The 24,789-nt window shown below is 38.8% G+C and overlaps 1 protein-coding gene across 3 annotated transcripts in view; it reads right to left on the reverse strand.

The window, feature by feature from the left end:
• RAPGEF4 (Rap guanine nucleotide exchange factor (GEF) 4) overlaps window positions 1-24,789 on the reverse strand; it is a 158,151-nt gene that overhangs the window by 61,241 nt on the left and 72,121 nt on the right. For 2 of the 3 annotated variants that reach the window (XM_010566634.1, XM_010566627.1), the window contains exons 5-7: window positions 19,704-19,776; window positions 18,640-18,657; window positions 17,541-17,542 (exon numbers count right to left, since the gene is read on the reverse strand). In XM_010566634.1, the coding sequence (XP_010564936.1) occupies window positions 17,541-17,542; window positions 18,640-18,657; window positions 19,704-19,776 (93 nt within the window). Of the gene's footprint in view, window positions 1-17,540; window positions 17,543-18,592; window positions 18,658-19,703; window positions 19,777-24,789 lie in introns of all 3 variants that reach the window. The other variant, XM_010566619.1, reaches the window with a different exon arrangement.

Raw genomic sequence — 24,789 nt, forward strand, 5'->3', positions numbered from 1 at the left:
GGAACGACGTCATTGCCGCCCAAAAGACAGGCCCATCAAAGAGTCCCCTCAAAGTTACAGCCTTTCAAAGCTACTGCAGTGAACTCTGGCTGCACTAGCGATGAGCTGAAATGCAACAAATGGAACCACAGGGCTTGGACTGAGTTTGCTATAGAAAGGCAAGTCATGTTTCAAAGGCAGCGAAATTTAACATCAATTAGCTAACAGGAGATACAGTGTTCCAGCAACAACTTCCTGTCAGAAAAAACTGGATTCTGTAAGGGATCGTATCTTAGGATAATAGTCACAACTTGGCTGAAATCCAAGAAATGTTTTGTAAGTCTTTACAATCTTGGATCTCCCATTAAGGGATGCTTAGAAAGCACTTAGAAAAAAAGAAGTACCTCTCTATAAAACAGCAGAGAGTGAGCAGAGTGTTTAATTACTTCTTAACACATTCTGATATCTTTGAAGAATTAATGTGACTAAAGTACATACATGTTGCACGGAGCTGTATGACTGCAGCTACTTGATGATCACATTTTTCAGGACTTCTGAATAAGGGAAAAGTTACCATGTGAAGAGCTCAAATATGCAAGCCAATTAGAATAGTTTACAAATTATTACCCATCTCCTGGCCACAGTAGTGACAAGTGTACCTGCTTTTAGCTTTCCTTCAGCATAAGATAGAGCAACACAGCAGTACTATCTTGAGCTTTAGCTACTTCTTGCCCTTTTCCAACTAGTGCACACAGACAGTTTACTATGATCTGCTGATCCCCCCTGTAGGGGAGAAGGTGCATATGGTGTTGGAAAAAGAAAGCTACAGGTGTTGGAAGGGGGAAGCAGAAAATGATCATGAGAACTGTGATAAAATAGCTTGCAGTGTTAACATTGACAAACTCCATATCCGCACATTTATGGGTTCACATTTGCACCATTCAAACAAAGCCCACATAAAGCCAATCACAAAACTCCTTATTTAAACTGGGGTGCAGCATGTAAAGTAACAATTTTAGCCTCCATTCCTTTGAAGATTCAAATATTCATGCATGAGAGCAATACCACAGATTTAAATAGGACTATTCATGTGTATAATTTTATGCACACATTTAATCTTTGCAGAAATAGGCCTTAGATTTCAAACTATAGGGCAAGGCCTGCCTTTATTTCTGTGCTTCTTGCATCGCTGAGCAAGCCATATGCAAACAAATAAATAATATAATGAACAACAATAATAGAGATCTAATATGAGGCCTATATTTGTCAAGTTATTTGAATCCGCTAAATAAAATCCAAGAACATCTCTTATAAAAATACATTTTTCTATTCCCCTTGTTAAATAGCTGTAAAGAGATGTTTCTTCTGAGGCTTTGCATATGAATGAATGCTTTAGATCTACAGCCGTTTGGATCTATAGAATCAAATGATGGAGTGGACCTAACTTACTACTCTCAAAAGTTAACGTAGGAAATGTGTATTGCAAAGAACTAAGATGAAACAAAACAAAAGCCAATGAATCTTGTTTCTCCCATGACCTCAGTGTAGCTCATCTCTGAACAGAGAACAAGTTTTGGTATTTATTGGAGTTAAGCATGGCATGTGAGGTTACCAGGGTGATTGATCAGATAAACCTATGCACTACTGTTGATCTCTTTATTTCCAACTGGGGCACTGAAAAGAATTGCAAGTGACGTCTGTTTTCCCACTGGCTGGCAGGGGGTCCAGAAGAAACAAAGGACAAAAGTCACACCAAGTCGAAAGGTGGCAGCAGCAACAGCCACATCACTAAGAGGTCTGTTTGGTTTACATCCTCCGTATTTACTGCTATTGGTGATTTAGGGCCTAATCCAAATCCCACTGAAATCACTGGGAAGTCCCTAATTGACTCAATGGGTTTTGAATCAAGCCCATAGCATTTGATTCTCCTAAGTGCATTTCAGGAAGCAGAGCATCTTTAGCTCTTACGGGTTCCGGATGACTTCTGATGACTGCCATGTATGACTGACATGCTTGAATATCCTTGTATACATCTCTTGAAAGGCTATCAGTGCCCTACCTGGTTCACATGGGAGGAAATAAAACATACAGAAAAACCATTCCCACAAAATTGGTGCAAGTATAGCCAGTCAGTAAGATACAGCTGACAATTAGCAAAAGTCCCCACAGCCCTCCCACATAACACGTCCTCCTTCTGTTCTTATCATTCTTTCTCAAATCTATATATCTATTTCCAGAAAGTTGCCTTTTTTTGGTAATATGTCATCTGTCTGAGCTACTTCAGACCAAAGGCATAGATAAGAATTCCAAAGATGAGGAGCCTTTGTAGAGATGACTCTTTTTCCAATACAAACCAGTATTTCCAGTGCTACAGAATAACCATATAGCAGGGATAAAGCTGAGCATACAGTATCAGAGCTGTGGGAGTGCACTTCCAGGTGAAAAGCAGTCTTGGACAGAGTATCCTAAAGTCAACTCCATTGGTCCTATTTCCATCTGCAGAGAAAGAGTGTGGCTATGCAGACTGTACCAACCTCTGCTAGGATGCTGCAGGTAAAACAATACACTTAGTGAATGCAGCTTGCTGAAAAACATCAGAGAAGCAGCTGGCCAAAGATCCTGTCATGAAAAGGTCCTTTGAAAAGCATTTTTGTCAAAATTTGAAGGAAAATGTTACCAATATTGTAGGAATTTCTGTGTTCTGTTAGCCTATGCTGGATTTCTGGAATAGCCCTATATAGAACATGCTGATACACTGACCAACTCTTGCCATCAGACCTATGTCATGACATCTAACCACCCCCCCATGGTGCACAGTCTGTAAGAAACCATGGCACACACTCCCTGCCACAGGGACTTCTGATGGTTGGGACATGTTACCAGGACTGAGCTCTGTCCAACCCAGACCACCATCACATCTGCAAGAAGACCTCACCACGCTCCTCCAGAGGACAAAAGAAGTGGAAATAGAAATGCAGTCATCACTACCATGCTGGAAACATTTCAGTCACCTCTTCACTATCTCCCCTTAAATTTATGTAGCAGCTGAGAGAACGAACCTGTGCTCCCTAGCACTCTCCAGAAGACAGTACTGGCAGCCAAAGAGCAAAGTGCCTGCTCATATCTCCTAACCTGAAAAGTCCAAAACTGACAATGACTGACCTCATGCCAGGTCTATAGGTGACTTAGCAACACTCTGCAATTAACAAAGAAGAAATTACCCAGAAAGAGCACTTGTTTCTGCTTTTCATCTGTGTTTGCCAAACAATGCATGTATTAAAAGGACCTGTAGCCAGTCTAGATAGCCTAAAATTCTATTACCAAAGCATCTTCAAACCACCCATGCTCACAGAAGACAACCATATAGTTTCTTAAGAAATAGCCATAGACAGCAAAAGTAGGAAGCAGGGCAAGGTATGAACAGAAGAACACACAGTCATAAGGATGTTTGCAAAATTAGGGAATTTCCACAGAAACAGGAATTAATCACATTTTGAAAATCTTGAGTTTCATAAAACTACAGCATAAATAGCCATATATTTAACTAACTACAAGCTAACTAAACCAAGCAAAATAGACTAGTAGAAATTGTCAGGACCAGTGGTTAAGACAGTTTAGTTTTATTCTTCTTTTCTGACTGCATGACCTGTCACAAATCATGTAATCACACTGTGTTTCATTTTCCCCTTTTTGGAGAGAGAAATACTAATAATTTCTACCTTTGAAAATGCTTTGAATACTGTCAGCAAATGGGCTACTATCAAAATATTCAGAGTAATGATGACTGTTTTAAAATCTATATTCTTTAAATGTAATACAATGTGAAGACTAAGCTGTATTTTAAAATACATTCTAAAATTGCTTTTCTTTAGTAATCTACATGTATTAATAGCATAAATAGGAAAATGTGTCCCTTTAAATTCTCAAATACAATCAGTGCGGCAAATTTATTTTAGAAAGTTAAATTGAAATTGCATTATTAACACTTTTACAATGTTTTTTTGACAAACCATAAATGTCCGTCTTTTTAACACAAAATGATTCAGCCATTACCAAAAATGATACTTCACTGTGAATGTCAAAGGGAAAAAGAATATTGAAACAGACTATGACCAGTGCACAAAACCCTCCAGAACATGGCTAATGACGTCTTATTTTCCTGTCATTTTTCTACTTCCCTGCTACAATGAAACAGCCACTATAACTACACTGCATGCATTGAATAAAATGTCAGAAAATGCTAACTCTGCTGTGAGCATTCCCAATATTCTGACAGAGGTGTGACTACAGTTGTCACAAGGAATCTCAAGCCAGCATTGTCATGGGTTCCTCTGCTGCTGCATTTTTTTAACCTACAGAAGAATAAAGCATTTTTTCATTGTCTCTCATGAGAATTACTGGTTTCTTAGTATCCATGGCTTTAATAGTATGTTTACCTGAAATTATTTACTTCTTGAGAAACAAACTATAACAATGAAGATGAAAAAGTACAATAAATATTAGGCAGCAAGGTTACTGTTTTTTAAGACCTGGCTTTCACCCATGCTATAGGTACACAGCAACTATTCAAAAGGCAAAATGAAGGGAAGTTAAAGATTAATGAGCTTCCAGGGGATTTAGTTCACTTGTTTCCAGGTATCTTTATAACTTCTGCACACACCTCCCACCTTCAAGTCTCCCAGGAGGCATGTCTCTAGACAAACAGCACTGGATGGGCTCTCCTATGCTTCAGTTACACCCAGAAGCCAGACCTGTCCTATGAGGACTAGGTGGTGAAATTTTAGATGAAGTGGTTTCATGCAAAAAATAAGGGTGCCAAAAACTGGATGGAGTGTGAATTAGGGGGTGAAATTGTGAGCCTATTAAAATCAGTGGTAAAACTCTTGACTTTAGTGTAGTCAAAATGCTACCCAAGTGAGGCAAGAGCACCACTGTCTCCTGGGTGATAGTGGTTCATGTATTGTGTGACCCCAGCTAGTCATTCCACCTCTGAGTGTTTCAACTTCTCCACCTGTAAAATGGGGACAACAGAATCTACTCACATCTCTGACAAGTGACGAGAATGAGCAACTGAAAACACTGCTGAATGCTGCAACTGAAATCCTGGAAGCCTAGTGTCTACAAATTCATTCTGAGCATTTTATAATGATTTTTAACACAGAAAGGAAAAGTCATCAAAGTGAGACAGGGCTAGAAGGCATTGAAGGTTACCTCCCGAATTCCCTGGGGAGGTAAGCAAGAAGGTAAACCCTCTGGCAAGTGGGGAAGAGGAGTTAATTTAAACCCATTTTGTGTCTCTTCTGGTGATGCCATGTTCCTTCTCCAAGTTCAGGACAGTGCATTGTGTGAACATACATGAAATGAAGAAACACTGAAGGAGTGCAGCACATCTGCCTCAGATTCCAGCTGCCCTATGTAATCCTTCATTCTTCTTTCTGTCATCCTTTTCAGAAATAATTTTTTGCTAAAAATGAAACTGAGAAGGAATAATCTAACAATAACCAGTGCAACACCTTCTGTTATCCTACTTCACAGAAGATTTTTAATGACCTATGTCGATGTTTTCCATCTACATAGAATATATTTCCTAAAGAAGGTAAATGGTTCTTTCTGTAGTATATGAAAGTAAACAGAGGAAAGAAATCCCACACTGATGACTAGACCAGAACACATTTTTAAAAAAGCACAAACATTCTTCTTTCAGCCAAGTATTTCTTTACTTCAACAGCTTTAAGTCTTCTGTCATAAATATAAAAACCATTCAAGCACTTCTGTTTAATTTACATATTTGTGCGTCAGTGGAAAAGACAAGCATTCTGCTCTTGGCAAATATCCACAAAACAACCTTCTTATCTTCCTTAAAACTTCTATTTCCCATGATGTCTACAAAAAGCTTGTCAACGTGGAGTGTGCTGATGTGCTGAACTTGCTACCTATCCTGTCTCACCCAAGTCTCTCAAGCCATGAAGTTTATCTGCTGGGTAGTTTTCAAAATTGGATTGTAGCCTTATTAGGGTAGTGCCCTTCTTCCTAATGCTTCTGATGCAAGATACAGCTCCTGTCCCTGACTGGGACGCGTTAGCACTGCCACAGCTCTGCTAACCATAACAAACTTTCATGACCAGACAGATCTAACCAAAACAGAAGGGACCTGGTCACAAGGGACAACATGCATCTTCTGAGGACAACCCATTAACATCATTACCTCCCCCTGCTATGAGGGCACATCATCATCTGATTCAGTAATGGGCAAAGTCCAACAGCATAGATTTTGAGGGGAAATACTGGCTATAAAGGGTAAGGGCTTTTCTTTTTCCTCTACAGTAAAATCCAATTGTGGTCTCACACATTTAACTAGCGTGAAATGAAACTCGTAACTGCTGTATCAGTTAATCAGTTAATTCAGTGTTCCTCATATACTTTAGTGGCAGTAATTGTATTGATTAAAAACATACAAAGGCATTTGGAATCAAATTATTAGATCTGAACAACATGGATTAATATGCCCCATTTCTCACATTAATTCCATAACGCAATGGGAATAATCAGTAAATGAAATACAAACATTGAGTTAATGTGCATCTGTATGAACAGTAGGTATTCCCCAAGAAAACAGTAAAAGAATAATACTATTCATTCCTGCCAATCTGAACAAAATATAATTAGCATTGGAAAATAGTAAATATTTCATATTTGTAAGTTTGCTCCTCCCTCCTCCTAACTTGCTACAGAGCTTGCAGCTGCCTAACTTGCTACTATTTAAACTAGGCCTGTTCACATTTGTTCTTATTGTTTTGAATTTCAGCTCATCTTGCCTGACAACTAGTGTGGGACAGACATTTCTAAACATACTCTGAGCTGCTTCTGTTGCTAAATGAATCTTTATTGCAACTTGAGAAAAAATTGGCTCCACAAATGCACACAGAAAACTGCAATAATTAACCCAAGACTGATACAGAGAGGTGAAATTACTCTACCTGACATTTTCCCTAGCTAACCACATCTCTTTACATCCCAATTCACCATAGTATGTTTCTGAAAGAGATGACCTCTTTTTACCTCTCTCAGTATGTAGCCCAAGCTGTGTAAATTCTGTGATGTCTGGCTTTTAGGGATATCACAGAACCAGCCCTGCCCTTGTGAAATGGAAAGGGACCTATTGTATGTATTTTGTAATTTATCCCCCTTCTCCTATTTCTCTTTAATGTTGGCATTAATTTTCACATCATCGCTAAAAATATTGCTTCGTCCAGCTGATATTCTGTCCCTGCCATCTGTCAACCACTCACCTCCTTTTTAAACATAATCTGAAAATCTCCTTTGGCTTAATTGACTCTTTAGTGACTCTTTGCGGGCTGTATAAAGGATAAGGACTGTTGTACTATGTTAAGAAAATCACAGTGTGAAAATGTTTGCTGTTCCAGAGAAGTTTAATTACTGTAATCCAAACCACCTTGCCTGGAAATACTGAATGTACATAGAGTATTCTCAGCTAACTTGTGTTTTAAAAAAATCATTTCTGCAATAATGTAAGAATCTTCAGCTTCTCCATGACAGTTGGTCTAGGACACTGTCTTGGGGAAAGGAAGATGCATCCTCCCCAGAGGAATTTCTGGTACAGTGAAGTCCAATATTATTGCAGATTGTCCTGTGTCTGTACTGCCACAAGGTCACACAGCACATTCCAGGCAGCAATCCAGGTTCTATACCCCAAACTTCATAGCAGAAAAGCCAGACAAAACACAAAAGACAGCATTTCAAGAACACTGAGTGTAACACTGAAGAAACCAAACAGACCAAGTAGCATTCAGGAACTCTAGCAAAGCAACTTCCTGGTTTTCTTCTCCCTCCTCCTTCCCCAGTTTGGACCAGTATACCAGGAAGACAAGAGAGCCATTCTATTACACAGGCCCAGGACTGCTGTAGAGGAGTGGCTATACATTTACAGTATAAGGAATGCCAGAAACCTTACTGTTACAGTTTTGTCGACACAGGTTTTTCCAACATTGCCCTGGAATCTGCAGCAGCTAACACTGACACTCAGCAGTGTGTAAACTGAATTGGGGGAAACAAAAGGGGGAGGGTAGGCTCTATTATCTTGTGGACCCCTATAGTTTTGCCAGTCAAGAGGAGGAACCTTGTGCAGCTAATGACAACAGGCTTTTCTTAGGTTTGTTTCACAGACTCATTTGGAATAGCTGCCAGAACCCAGCAGCCTGCAGACCACAAGCTGAAAATCCCTAATCTAGACTGGCTCTGAGCACAATTAAGACAACTCAAGAGGAGGGAGAGAGAGGGGAACAAATATTTGCCTGAATCTGTATGCGTATTACAGCAATAACAGGAATACATTATACAAATCTGTATTTAAACACAGGAGACTGAAATCACACAGATTGATTTGAGATTTAGCAGTGAATTGCAATAGAGCTGCAAGCTGACCTGACAAAATGATCGCCTGCCAGTTGTCCCTCTGCTTCCCCTGCAGCTGACATGGGCTGGCAGAAATGCCAGGTTTGGGGCAGGAGAGAGTCTCGGTCTGGTTGTGCAGAGGCTAGACATTTAAGGCTGCAGACAGTTCACAGCAGCCTCAAACAGGACTGCTGTGGTCCATCCCCTCCTTGAACCCCACACCCAGGCTTTGCCCTGTTGCTTGTGCTGGCCCTGGCCAGGAAGCTAATTTTCATCCAAAACATCAGAAAATTAAGCTCAGAAGAAAGGTTTATGTGTTCCTGACAGTTCTGCTCCCTTACCACCAGGCAAGCAGGACTGTCAGTGTGATGCAGGAGAGTGGACGTGTAGCTGGATGTAGAGAGAAGGAACGTCAGAGGGGGGACACAGGGGAGGACAGGTGCCCTACAGTCCCAGTGAAGGTCACTGGAAGCTGCTGTGAAGGGCAGCCACAGCCCTGCAGTTCTCCCTGGGGCCAAATGTGCTCTGCTCTGGGAGCTGATGCTCCCACCATCTTCCTATTGCACAGCCACCCCCTCCTACCTCTGCTTCTGCTGTCACTGCTGGCCCTCATGTGGCTTTAAGGTGTGCTGGGACAGAAAATGGGTTTGGGTGAAAAGTAACCATCTGAGCCATTGTGCAAAAGGCTACAAGGAGAGAGTGGCATGAAAGATGTTTCTTTAGCTTCCTCAGATTCATGCATTTAAACTCAGCTGCTTTAAAGAGTGAGGATGGACAAAGGAGCACTGGGAGATTTACAAAGACTTAATCATAATTCTCCCTTGTTAAGCTACTGGCTCTTTCTCCATCCAGTTCATAGTTAAACTTATTATAAAGATTGTTTATATAATTTAATTTCCTAAGATGAAAACAAGTGTGGCTGAGTAATCCTGATTAGAAGCAGTGTAATAACTGGTATTGGAAGTAAGCTTGTGTTTTTTTTCTTTTTCATTTTTATTTTGGAACCTAAATTATGTATTCTTTTCATTTCTCTACTAGTCAACTCAGCTATGTGTATTTGTATTTCCTCACTAACTGCCATCTTTAATTTTAAGACAGCTGCATCACTGATGATAGAGCACACAAAGATCAAACAGGTTCACAATCTTGTGCCAAGCTTTCTTCCAGAAGCAAATTTACAAAAAGAATAAATAATGAAAAGTCATAAATCATAAATCTTTAAATACCTGAACAGCACTTGCTCCTTAACCATCACTGGAGATAATAGTCCTAATTACATTTTCAGCTCTGTCACAGATAGCTGACATTTTTACCTCAGCAGTTCTAACTCGAAAAGGCTCTAAATGAGCACCACAAACCGAACACTTGTTTTAGTGGTGGTGCTCTTTGCATGGAGCCAGCACAAGAGGCTCCTGGTTCTTGACTAGCTAACACAAAAAGAACAACAAAATCACTGGACAGTTTTTCCCCACTATTTATTAACCTCTCAAATTTTTGTCATCTGTACATAGACAAAAAAAGATGCTGCTAAATGATCAGATCGGACACACTGATTACTTCTTACTGACTCAGAACTATAAATGACTTTGTGGAATACCAATTTCCAGCATGCATTGTAGGACAGACAGTCAAAATGTTCTGCGAGAGATGACATGAGTGACTAGAAGGAATCTGATTTTAAGAACCCTGATCCAATTTTTCTGCCAAACTTGAGAAAATAATTACAAGATTCAAAAAAATTCATTTTGCTGTTTCAAATATAAGTGCCAAATGCGTTACTTGTATACGCTTGACTTGTCTGAAGACAAGAACCTTGAAAAGGACTATCTTTTTTTCTCAGTATAATTACCCCCTCTTTCTGCCTTTCAGCTGCAAGAGACAAATGGAGCATATGTGCATGTTTTTTATGGGTTGGGACAGAATCACACAGAAGACACAGCCAAGGAGCAAGAGTCATCAAATGTGACTCCACAGTATATACTATCAGACTGCCCTTGCCAGCACTGGTATGTAAGGCAATATGCTGTTTCCCCAGACAATTGGAACTGAGAGTGATGCTCCTATTGAAAGAAGGTCCCACACCTACTTTACAATATTAAGTATTTTACAAATTCTAGCATTTTCTAGGAATTTCTATTATCTTTCCATTATTTATTTTATTTATCTAAATTATGATAGCAACAGTCATTCAGCTAGGCAAGCGGAGTCAGAAAGTGAAAACGTCTCTTCAGCAAAATTGCCTTTCCCGTGCTACTCCAAGCACCTCCATAACCCTTTTGTGGGAAGAAGGTTAGTCAGGGAAGAGGTGAGTACTTGCTTACTCTGCTACTCTGAAGAAGGCCAACAGTGTGAGTTAGATCCCCTCCAAATTACAAGATTAAAAAAGAAATATATATCACTTAGTTTTTCATTTGTCTATTGATTTCTGAACTTCTTCCTCCCACTCCCAGTGTCTCTTAGGATTATCACACCAAAGACTGATCACAATAAGCTCCTGTAACAAAACTCATTTGAAATGTATGAACACGTATGAATCCCATGCCTTACAAAGTTCTGAGTAAACAAACATCTTTCTGTCTGACAGTCACTCCATCTTTTCCATGACTGCAAGCTCTTTGTAGCAGAGGCGTCATCCCTCCTTTGCATCACAGCACCCAGCACAAACAAGAATTACAAGGTTTTAGGATACACATAAATTGCAATAAAGGCTGACATAAAAATTAAAAAAAAGCAAGAGAAGTGGAGAGCACCAAAATAACAACAACAACAACAACTGCTTGAGGGACTCTTCATTTAGACAAATACTGTGGAGATCAAACATATTAATACTCAGATGTAAAAGTCATGGAACTAAAAACTCATACAGTTTAGCTCTAACATTCACTTGAGTGTATGGATTGTTCTGCTGGTAACAGAGGAGGTCTCTTTCTCTCCCCTGTACCTCTCATTCTTCGTCTTTCCACTTCTCCCTCATGATAAAACCCACACTACCCTGATTCGGATCTTGCAAGTAGTTTCACAATGACTCAGAAATTCATTGCAGCACTTAAAGAATAGTACAGATGCAGACACATTTTTCCAAGCTTGGTTTTCCATTCCTGAGCGAAGGGCAGTGGTTGCTTCTGGAACGTTTTGCAGCTGTGACAGGAATAGGAGGCTCTGTCTTCAGATGCTCACAATTCAACCGTGCTGTGCTATTGGACACTATTCACTATTTTTCCCGTTATTCATCTTCTCCCAAGATAAATGTGGGAATTTGTTTATATTTTAAACCTGAAATACACCTACATATATTTAATCCTCTGTTGTTATTGCTCTTAGAAAATGTGGGTTGCAAAATTCTGCCCTTTTCTGCAAAAAGTTTAATTCATCTACCAAGAGAAGTCTTGCCTCGATCTCTTACCAATCTCACTATCATTGTAGACAGCTCTATTTATCCTTAGAGCTGTCCTTAAGAATCACCACAATGAAAACTCCTCATTGTAGAAAGAAGGGACCATAGTTTTTCTTCCAAATTCATGGAAGGGCTTCAAGGACCAGGGATCCTTGAACTCAATCAAGTACACAGTGAAGAGAAATTAAGTTAATTTGACATGTACACTGGTAATTATACAGCAACCCGGACCAAGTATTCTGTTCTTTTTCTCCACAATGCTGCTCATTCCTGTATAGTAATAGATCAAATGAGAATCACTAATCACATCTGCAGGTTTCCTATTGGGGCTACTCTGGCTAGTTCTGTATTGGTCAGATGGGAGCTCAATTACATTATTAGATATGGCAGAAGAAACTGTTTCCAGTAGAAACTGCCATTAGGGTCTCCAGAATTCAGGATACACAATGAAATCATGGGTCACAGATATTTCATAGATTATCAGGTAGCTGAATTGGATAACAGAAGATAGGGTGGTGCAAGCTTTTCTTTGAGGCATCACTATTCACACTGGCATTTGGAAGGGAAGCCTACAGCTGTGTATCATCTCTATATGGCTGGAACTGGAGATAGTGATGTACCAAAACCTTCCCTGACAGTTCTGCAACAATTTAGTTTATGCAAAGCCTACTTATGTAAGCCAGCAGACCTACTAACAATTTTGTTTACATTAAAGAGCTCTGATGACATAGAAAGATCTTCACATTTTTCATGATGAAGTCCATTACTAACGTATGAAAAATGTATTTTTCACAGACTCCTACTCATCTCATGCTCCTGTCTTTGTTATCTCTCCTGCCATATGCTATCACCATGTGACTCATTGCCAGGGACTATATGCACAGCCTCTGCACTAGCCAAACTGTTACAGGCTGTGATAATGATTGAACCCTGAGCACTTCCACTTAAGAGCAAAATGAAGAACTTGAACAGACCTCTAAGCAAATTACTTTCATATATGTGAAATTGGTGCCAAAATATCAGAGCAGCCCTTAAAAGTAATTGGTACGGTTAGGACTGCATCAAGACATTATTAGAAATATTTGCACATAGTGCTTTTATACAACCACTTTAAAACCAGAAAATTAAAGGCAATTATTTTTTTAACCCTATGCTAACATTGTATAGGAGAACTGACTCTGACACACAGCCCAAGAGAGGATAGGAATTAATGCACACATATCACTAGACAGTTATATAAACCATCCACACAGAAAATCAGTTCTGTTATAACACGTTGGAGAGGTTACCACTTCCAAACAAACACCTTGTCGTTGTACCTTGCTAGAACACTGCCTGCTTTCCTGTTCTCTCTCTCTCTTTATTTTTTCTTGTAGGCTCACAATTTCATGAGTATGTGAAACATTTCCTTTAGCGTTCTGCTAATGCTCTATCAAATTCCACATTTCACAATCTACAGAATATGTTAAAAGATAAGCTTTCTTCTTGGTCATCTGGGAAAAGTAAATTGAAATATAGGGAAATCAGAAGTCAAATTATTGTGTTTATTGCTAGAATAGCTAATATGGTGAATGAACATGATTATTGCTTGTGTGGGCTTTTCAAGGCTGGTTCTAGTGAATTGTAATGTCATCTTTACAAACAGTATACTTTCAAATGCCCAGAGCTATACTTAAGTGCTTGAAAATTGAAATAAGTGAATATTCATTTGCCTGGCAATGTTGAAAATTGCAATACTTTGTGGATTAACACTTAGATTATGTCCTTCTCTGTCAACTGAAAGATCTTTTCAATATAATTTTATTAAATGCATTTAGAGTTGATAAAATAGCAAATCATGTTTTCACAATCATTCCAATTATTTAAATACATAAAAATCAGCATGGCACCTAAGCCTTATTGAAAATTCAGTAAAGAAAAGGAGTCTACATTTTATCGCATGAAGAAGATGGATGAAAGGAGACTTTCAGAGGAGTATTTCAGCACATCCTATAGGAGCTTTGCTATAAAAAATACCTTCAAATAAATCACTTCCAATAAGCTTCCAGTCTAGAGGATCTGGAGTCATTACATGAAAAACATAAAGGGGATGTCTCAGCCTGTAAGGGTCACAAACTTTATCCGTGTGTTTTTCGAATTTTACTTCATGCACTAGAGGGAGCTCCTGCAACTCTTTATCACAATAGAAACCTGAAGTCAATATGGGGAACGTAATGGAAATAAAGCATGAGAGAGGTTTCAGAAAAAAAACATATTCCTCACCCAATAGCAAGAATGACTGTATGAATTTGCACAACTTAACCTGCTTTTATCTTCTGTGTTCAGTATGGTTTCCTCAGTATAAAGGACATGAAGCAGCACTTTCACCCCTTCAGGATGCATGCTTTCAATGAAGGTGGCACAAATTTATGTAGGTTTCAAACAGTTATAGAGATTAAGTTATACAAAAAGAAAGCTAGCGTGGTTTTTGAGGTGAGAAGTTGTTTTAATTGAGTGTGTCACAGGAAAAATATATGTGAGCAGGTAATCAAAGTCTGTAACATAATAAACATGAAGAACTGAAGTCTGTACCATAAGAAACATGGATAAGAGGACTTCATTAACACTGCTCAGTCAGCCTCCATTCTTGAAATTTTCTGCTTCTGAGCACTTAATTTTTCAGCCTTCCTTTCAAGCATAATTTTTTTTGTGTGGTTTCTTCAGGATGTGGAGGTTCTTTTAGCAAACTGCAATACGGAGATTCCATTGTGGAAAACAACCTAAAACTTCAGCTTGGATCATTAGCAGGGTTATGACTTTTTGACTATCAACTAATGGAATAAATACAATAATTGTTATTAATCACAGATTTCTATTCTTTCTGTGGATCACTCCTATGCTCTCTTAGCCATAGCATCCACAGTTTGCAAAGGAGTTTAAGACATTTACAGATAGCAGAAAAAAGCATTCAGCACCACACTCCATAGGAGAGTGGAGATTCATGCTCTCGATGGGTCTGTCCTCTGTTCTTACCCACATTCATTCTTGTGTCTCTACAACTCATTTCTGCAATGCCCTCTTCTTTAAAACTATCATGTATGTCATGTCTCCAGAGAAGAATGGGCTATTTCTTTACTCATTTCCTACTTGGGCAGCAATAGAGGGTGTAAAAGCACAGGGGAGACAACTGTGGTTTTCAATTAGTGTCTGGCTTTATAATAATCAAAATGTTGCTCTAGCAACTAGAATGAGTGATTGTGAGAAAATCCACACTGTTAAGCATCGACACAGGAATGCCCAAGCAGTCCAGGACCAAAGACGAATAGCGTGGGAATTCTGCACGTGTAACATGCACAGCCTGTGTGCACAGGCTTGCAGTTACACTGTAATGAGCCTCTAGTGAGCCAGTTTCAACAGAGATTTTTCAAGGCATAACAATACGGTTTATTTTGTAGGGGGTTGCAAATGACACTTCTTACTGCCAGAACAAGCCCCAAATGTCGAGGTCCTAGTCCAAAGGACAGGATTGCTAGTGTATCCCTGGGAAGAGCTATTTAATCTGTGCTATGTATTTTCCCCCAACCTCAATGTCAGAGGTTTGATCCATTTCAATTTAAAAATCAGCCAGAAGCATACTCTCAGCATGGCAAATTCAGTGTAAACAGTGAAAAAGTGGCCAAATTGTAAGAACAGATCTTGTAGTGGGAACCACCATGCAACCCTGCTGCCAGCCCTGCTGGTAATATATGGAAACAGAACCACTACCTATTCTGTCCACATGCTGGAACACGACCTCCCCTGCGTTCTAAGTACTCTTCTGTATATTTCCCAAAAATGTATTTGAAATTATTATTGATTTTGTCATTTTGGCTTTAGGGTTATTTTCATCTCACAGATCCAGCTATATCCAACTCTACCCCATGAGAATTTTCAGAAACTAGAGCTAGAGAGACCGGTGTACAGATATTAGACTGACAAGTTAAAAAGACTGAAGCTGTGTTATTTTCCCTTACGTAAGACAGCTTTAAATTGACTTTGTTTCCATTTCCCAAAATATAACTGGGGACAGTAGCGTACTCTGTCTCAGTATTTTATGCTCAATTTAACTGCTACATTGCATTAAATGATGTGCAATAATGTAACCCTAAATGCAAATGAATTTGTGTTTGATAAAAAAAAAAAATCACTTTGCTGCCTTCCCCAAATAGAATTTTTTTTATAGATTTTAATGAACTAGGAAAACCAAACAACCCCATATGGTGGGAATATTTCAAGGCATATATTAGAAGAAAAATCTTATGTTACTCATCTAATAGATGTGACAGGAGAAAAAAATTAGGCTATGAAGATGGAACTCAAATAATTAGCAAATATGGAAAATCATGTATTACAGTGCTTGTAAAAGATTCAGCACGGGCTAAAAGAGAAAAACATGCATTTCATATTTCAAGAGTGGAATATGTTAAATTATATTTGAAGCAAATTATTTTTAGTTATAAACTTCCCTGTAAAATTAAAAAAAACAATCCCCTCCCGAAAGAAATGCATCATTATGATCAGAACTACTGAAGACATTATGTTATCTCCTTCTGTCTAAGAGTGTAATGTTTTCTTACCATATGAAAGATTTTGAGGAACTTTCTCTGAATCTCATAAAGTTCCTCACTTACTCTTTTTCTGGACATTACAGAGTAGCCTGCGGGCCTCTCTGAGCTGTATTTGCTGCCAGTCCCACAGGCATCATTCTGGCAATCTAAAGATATAAAGTAGTGTAAAGATGTCCTGCAAACACTTCCCTTTCCCTGGATGAATGCCCTTCCCTGATGCAGTAGCCAGTTTCACAGTCATGTATCACCCTAAAATAAACAAAATATATAAAATCTACAAACACAAGGCTGTTTTCTGGTACCCTGTTATTTCATATTTTGAATAGCTGGCAACAATTCTGGGAATTTGGCCCTGCAATCCCAGTACCTCCCTGATCACTCAAAAGTGACTGCAGGGCATGAAGATTGACATGTTGTATAAGCACTGTTAACAGTTGTACAGTTTAAAATTGCAGGAATGAATCTTGCATGCAGTAAACAAAGTTCTTGGGTGTTTATTTCTGCTGCATTTACCTTTCACTTAATATAACTAAAGAGAACCATGGCCACATGGCAAAAACACAGAACTAGGATTCATGAACTATTTCTGTGCTGTGTAGGTTCTTCTGCCACATTTGTCATGGGACTGTCTGAGTTCCTCCAGGATTAACCAAAGTGACAAGTATCTGTCACATATTTACTCTCTCAGCTTCTCTCCACAGAAATGTGTACAGTGTGGGAGGGAGAAGGATGGCTGCTTTATATGTGTGTCTTGAAAAGTAAGTTAATATGGTTTGCAAAGGACCTTATTCCTGTAAAAGTCGTTGAACGGTTTGAGCCTGCCCCAGCCAAGTTCTATCTCCTACCCAGCTGAACGTTACTTGGTGCGGGAAGAGTCCTGTTGGGCTAGAAAAGCCCAGCTATTGGCAGCAGTATCAATCAATAAATTTTGCTCTGTTTCTAAAATACTTTGTACCTGAAAGTGTATACTTCCCTTAGTTGAGTATCATTGCCCATTACTGGGGGGATATCACCTTATAGGAAAGATGGATATTTTTACCTTGTAACCTCTATCTGCTTCAGAAAATACAACATCTTTTAGTTTGGATTCTATGCCTGGTGCTTTCATTGGGAGGTCAGGCAAGACTTCTGGTCTGGCTTAACTCCCAGTGTAGCATTGAAACGCCAACATCTTAGAGAAGCACTGTGACTTAACTCATAACTGTTTGTAAAATACTTACAGAATGAAAGGTGCTATCTAAGTATCTAAGAATTATTACTCAGTGCATGGAAAAATGTTTATTTTCCTACAGGATAAGGCTGTGTCAGGAAGTGGTATAGCCTTAGTGAATAAGACTGTAGAAAAAGGAACTGCATACTGTTACGTTTATACATTTAATAAAGGCTGAATGTGACAATTAAGAAAGGTCAGTACCCTTGAGGAAGCAGGACAGACAGACAGGGAGAGGTGGAAGTAGTTATTTTCGCATTAAGGAAACACACTAAAATATTCATTGTCTTTATCTGCTGTCAAGAGATGTTTTTTGTGTAACAAAAATACCTTTAACCTTTTAAAGACATCACACAAATGCATCCAATTAAACTCCTATGTCCAGAAACAAGGCATCCAAGCATCTGTTTATTACTGTAACTTTTCTACTCCTGCCATAAAAAATTCTAAGTTATTAACCTTTACAGCAATGCTTGATAATATTTCTTCCCACTATTACAATTACTTTAAACCCAGCATAGAAAAATTCATGAGTTCTTTCATGTGGGCCCTCATCTGGTGAGACTGAAGGCACAGAACTATTTTACAAAAAGGGGAATTGGGACATAAAGCTGTTCTCTGAACACAAGAGAAAATTCACCCTGAATTTAGGATTTAGTTATAAATTTTATGATCCATTGGCTTGCACTGGTCTTGTCACAGTGCTGCTTTTCTTCTTTACCCTCAGCACCTTTCCAACAAAAGACAGGACAACCAGATTGTAACACAAATTTTGGCAGCAGTACACTTTCCACTAATGCTGATCCTGAACCAGTTGCTTTCTCCAGTTATATGACACAATGTCTAAAGCATCCTTATAATTTGTATACTGTACTCACATGCATCAACCACATGCTTTGTATTTGCACCTGATTCTTTTCAATTTAATGCTGTACTTTTGCATTTTTCATTACCAAATTCCTCCCCGCCTCCCCCATCAAAAAAACAAAGGCAAAGCTAGGTGTGATTTACCTTATTACAATTTTTAGAAACTTGGCAAAGAGCACTGCTTGACATACTGTCCTTATCTGGCATCCCTAAAAAAAGAACACAGAAAATAAATACATACTGTACATTCTTTAAGTAACAATGGAGATATTTATCAATAGAATGGGGAATTGGAGGGTTCAATACTTTGGTAACATACAGATTAATCTATGACTTTTTTAAGAGCAAAACAGATTTATTCAGACAAAAATTTTCTCTCGTGAACACAAAAAAGACAAAAAGCTAACTTGTGTAAATACTATAAACAGCTTGCTAAACATAGTACTTTCTCACAACTTGATATTTGAAGTATATATACAGGAATTATTTATATTTTTTTATTTAACATTATCTGTGGTTTAGTACCTGGAAGTCAAATTGGACACTGAGTTTGCAATAACTAGCATTGCTACGCTATGCTATGCTATGCTATGCTACTGTTTCACAAATAGAACACATTGAACACGTAACATATGGGACAAAATTTGCAGATGCAGTTGCTAGCTATCAGATATTGTCCTGGGTGGCAACTGAATAATCATCTGGCAACTAAATAGAAGTCCCTTGATTTACAGAAGTGAGTTCCAATGGATTCATGTCTACAGCACTATCCCCCAGTTAGACAGGCTCTCATGAGGCAGACATACCCAAACTTAGCTATGTAACTAACAGCAGCATGTTTACTGCAGGCTGTCTGCCCAAGCACTAACCTAAGTTCCCAATCATGTTGTGTAGCCCACCCTAACTAAAACAATAAGCCAGTTTGTTATATTTATTCTAATAGCAGGACTCATGGCAACGTTTCATGGAATTCATGTAACATCTATAACCAGTTAAATGTTACATGACATCATACAGTATGCTTTAGTCACCAGGCCTGGCTCGTGGTGCAAATCTGTGTACAGCTCCGTGTACACTTGAATACAGTTAGGCAAGTTCCAAAGTATTTCTTACTATATGCAGTATTAATACAGTCGTAATATTGAATTGAATTTAACATTTTAATTCTAACACCCCAAACCAGAGGACTTTCATCTTCCCCTTTCTTCTCTTTTCTCTTTTTTCTAATATCTGATGTCTATTTTCTCATACTTACTGTCATTGTTGGAGCCAGTTTCCATAACACCATAAGGAGGAGTGAGAAGTCCAGACATATACTGTCGATATTTCTGAAAGACAGTGATGGCACATTCAGTCAGGTATAGATGTATAAAGCCATTCAATGGATGATGTGGTATTTACATTTGTGTGTCTGCTGCCTTGTGCTTCACATGCACAAAAGCAATCTGAGGCAGTCAGACGTGTCTACTCTTAATGCTACAAGGCCTGCTTTCTTGACTGGAGCACACTGCCTTTATTTTATCAGAAGTTGTGCTAAAACATTTCCCTCTTTCATCTTCCCTAAAGCATGACTTGGAGGGTTCTAATAAATCTATATTGTACTTATTTGTGTGATTTCCCATAAAGGCTGTTTTAAAGCTTGTTTGAAATTACACTACTAAGCTGAACTCAAGCTAGAAAGCTACTTTATTGTAGGGATGGAGGCAAGGCTGTTAACTAAGGATTCATGAGAATCACGTACCACTACAATCTTGGTGTCAGATTTTAAATATACAGGATTTAGTGCAAAAACTCTAAACATTTAATTCCAATACACTAAGTTTGGTTTTAAGAAACTACAAGGTTCTGAAACACACAAACCCAGCACCTCATGTTATGTATACACATGCACAAAAACTGTAATATCAGATGAAACTTTGTAACTGTAAAAATAATGTCCCTTGTACCACTGTAAACTACATAATTGTAACTGACATCAGTAACTGGTATTTTTCTTCAGTGAATGCTGGTGACATGATCAATAAGGTTCAAAGCTCTGCTAGGGCTTAAGAAATTCACAGAAGTTAAAAAATAACACCAAAGGAAAAAAAATGTCCTTTTATCAAATACAAATCATTCAATGAACAAGCGACACATTTTTGTTTTCAATCATACTATATTACTGTCATGCTTAAGGTTAAACAACTATAATTCCCTTTTGGAACTGTCAGAAAACAAGCTTGTGCAACAGGGATGCTGATGATCAGTGTAAATAAAATGTTTCATGCAGTCCTTAGGATGTGCAGTGAGCTGAATGTGAACAACCAACCAGCTGAAATTCATGTAGGTTTCAACTAAGCACACATAATAATTGAGACAGAAAATTTCCCTCATAGTACAATTTTAATTTAAAAGTTTTATCCTTTGTTCTATGGAGCTGTTTGGATGTAGTGACTTTTAAAATATTGTCTGCTGGATTTTAACAGATGCTTGAATTACCCATTTAACATTTCTTTTTCTTGGAAATGGATATGAAAATATCATCAATTCTAGTACTAAAGACTGAATGTCTTGCATTCTAAGTAATAACAAAAGCTACAAAGATTACATTAATCTTAATAATCCAATCCTATTTTTAGACAAGCTATTACATCCTAAAGCTTAGTAGCATATTATTTAAATCTCACCCATAATCCAGCTGAAAACTCATAGGAGCAAAACTATGTTATATCCCTGGTCAGTCACACAAAATATATGCTGCTTCATTTGAGGATAAAACTCTCCTGTTTTCTTTCCCAACCATTCACTTTCCCATACTCTGCATCCAGTCCTATGCCTGGAACTCAGTTAAAGGAAGAATGTGAGAAATAATTGTTTTCTCAGTTCAGCTAGTAAATCACACAAGGGAAAAACTCATTTTGGTTGGCCAAATGAAAAAAAGGAAAGCATGTCACAAGGGGTTGAAATAATATTTTATTCAAAGAGTAGATAAACGTTTTGTTCTACCTTCTACTGAATTTGGACTTGAAAGTGATTTAGAAATGGAAAATTGAAATGTTTCATCTGGGATATGATAAAATAAAATTTTATAGGTTTTTTTCTTTTGTTCTTCCTCACCATTCAGATTATATTCGTTTCTTTGTTCTGTTTTTCCCAAAATAGCATTTTCCCAGAAATAATACATTATTAGTCCACATTTAATCCACCTTGATAAGGAACTTGAATTGTAGGAAGACAGTAATTTTCTCTTTTATTTCCTATACCACATCCACAGTCACCATACACTGCATGGCAGTTTCCCTTCTGGTTAATTCTCTAATATTCTTCCTGATTATTCTTCTCATGAAACGAAACACAGAACACACCATATAATTTCCAAAAGATTCGGAGGCCTAGCTTAACAAAAATATCTACACATAGAATAAGCCAGAGTTGCACATAACACTTCAAAGGAGGCACCTAACCCCATTCAGCCCCACCTCACACTCAGGATGACAAAGTCCCCCAGGAACAAAAGCACAGACTGCCAAGGACTTCAACTGTCATCTTCCACATGAAGGTCCCACCCTGTCACGGGATGACTCTACTTATGAGTCTGATACAGCAAGCCCAGTGAGCAGTGCTGCCTGTGAAGGAGTTCAGGCAGCATTACCAGAAGAGGCACATGCCCTCAGAAAGCTCAGTTGTTCAGACTCCTCCAGAGGACCTCTGCATAAATGAAACTACCTTCTGTATCTGGGTATCTGGAGGGAAGGCTGATATGACTGCCTACACATAGTCTCCCATGAAGATACCTCGGTGGGGTGCGGGCTGACATAGGAGGTATAATTTACACCTAAAATTGTATCACCTCATCAGCTAAATTAAATGTCAAGGGACACTTAGTTGTCAAGAAGTCAGGGAAACACTGTTTACTGGGAAACCTAAGTATGCAAAGAAAGTCGTAAGTAACTGCATCAAGATTCCAGGCATGAGATCTCTGAAAGCTGAGATAATGAGGAAAACACAATACTGACTGTGAGACCTATCTTGTTATCATAATGTCTATAAATGAAAAGAAAATGCAGTAAGATAAATTGTACTGGGAGGTGGCATTTAAAATCATCCTGAAGATTAATAGACTAAATATTTACAAAAGGTTTTTGAAAATGTATTCCACTGGTGGTATGAACTCTGGAAAGATTTTCCTTATGAAAGACAGCAACAGTTATCAAATCATTATAAGCTTGTTTATTACCAGAAGTCTTCAAGTTCTGTAAATCCAACATGACAGCAGGTTTTAAAACTACGCTTAGTGACCTATTCACTCTGTTTTCAGATTTCTACCAATTTATAAACTCTATCATGCAACAGCTTAAAGATCAGACACTTCCTACATCTAATCTGACAGCACGAGTAATAAAGACAGTATTTTTTCTTCCAGTTACTGACCACCTCATATCCATGCAGTGGTGAAAATTAACATGACCTTTTCAGCCACTGCTATAGCCTAAAGCACAGAAGAGTACTGACAAGGAACAGCTGGGGATGAGAGAAAAGGAGGAAAGAGAACCACACACTTGCCTTACTGAGGAGGTGCTGTGGGTGAATTTTCATACCAACAGTTTTTAAGGCCACTCATTCAGCACTGGTGAGGCCACACCTTGAGTACTGTGTTCAGTTTTGGGCCCCTCACTACAGGAAAGACATTGAGGTGTTGGAGCGTGTCCAGAGAAGGGCAGTCAAGTTGGTGAGGGGCCTGGAGCACAAGTCTTATGAGGAGCAGCTGAGGGAACTGGGTTTGTTAGTCTGGAGAAAGGGAGGCCGAGGGGAGACCTTATCGCTCTCTACAACTACCTGAAAGGAGGTTGTAGTGAGGTGGGTGCTGGTCTCTTCTGTCAGGTGGCTGGAAATAGGATGAAAGGAAATGGCCTCAAGTTGCAGCAGGGGATGTCTAGGTTGGATATTAGGAAAAAATTCTTTACTGAAAGTGTTGTCAGGTATTGGAACAGGCTGCCCAGGGAAGTGGTTGAGTCACCATCCCTGGAGGTATTCAAAAAGCGTGTAGACAAGGCACTTCAGGACATGGTTTAGTGGGCATGGTTGATGGTTGGACTTGATGATCTTGAAGGTCTTTTCCAACCTAAATGATTCTATGATTCCGTGACTGTCAGACTTTTCAGTGTGTTCCTTCGCATGCTCTTATTTAGACTTTATTTGCAGTCAGCTGCAGTTAGTCTCAGAGGTTTTCATGACTGCAATAGATTTTCTTCTACTCTGTGAACTTAATTTGGTATATTTTTATATGCTAATGTTTAGAAAGGCAATTACTATAATTCTGATGCTAGCTATCTCTAAATTTCTTACAGATATTTCTAGCATACCTAAGGTATATAAAATGTCTTTGTAGTTAGTCTCTTCTCTTCTGCTGCAAGTACTGAAGATCTAATACCTGTTTAATGGGAAAGAAGGAGCAAAAAAGAGATCTATACAATATAAACACTCCAAAACAAGCCAGGTAGATGTGAAGAAAATAGATGAGCCTTTGTGGTCCATGTGCATTGCACAGCAAAACCCCAGCGCTCTAATGGGAAAGACTCAGGACTGATGAAGGGAAGACCTCCTGGGTATAAAGATTTGAACACAGGTTCTACACCAGATACTCCCCCAAGTGCAGCAGAGTGGGCTGTGTAGTAAGGACCGAGGTAGTAATGGTTTGTACCACTAAGGAGTCAAGTCAGGCTTCTGATACTTCCCCACGCTAAGGTGAACCTACATGTGGCCAGATACTAGAAAGTGAGTGTCTTGTAACATTGGAGAAGGTTTTGTAGACCACAACAGGTGCTTGGCTGAATACATGGTCTCTCTCTTTCTCCTTCTCTTTCTCCCCCACTCACAATCTCAATCCACAGTGTCACTTTTGACTAGATGCACTTCTGCTGCCTCCTGTTCTGCCTACCACTGGCAGCAGAGATGGTGACAAGGCAGAGCCTGAATTACTTGCAAACTTGGGAGTAACACAACATAATTCATTTCAGTTGTAGAAATCCTAGGGAAAACACCAAGGTGCCCTTTCCACACACATTTTTCAAAACCGTGTGTAACTATTTTATTAGATGCTGTTATTTTGACTATTACCTGATTTCTGCAATCCTCCTGTAATATCTATCCACACTCGTGCAATGGTTTTTCTTGGGGAATATATGCTGTAGCTTGACAATGTGGGCCAGCTTCTCTATTTTCTTTTGAAAATAAATAATTGATCACTGATGCTCTCAGTACAACTCTGTTCTTCCTCTAAGTTGGCTGTACCAGTCATAACATTTTGGCAATGAACCACCTCCCCTGTGAGCATTACTCACAAGGGTGCGTCACTCCCATGG

This window comes from Haliaeetus leucocephalus, unplaced genomic scaffold, assembly GCF_000737465.1.
Source record: "Haliaeetus leucocephalus isolate CR32 unplaced genomic scaffold, Haliaeetus_leucocephalus-4.0 Scaffold1, whole genome shotgun sequence".
Taxonomy (NCBI): domain Eukaryota; kingdom Metazoa; phylum Chordata; class Aves; order Accipitriformes; family Accipitridae; genus Haliaeetus; species Haliaeetus leucocephalus.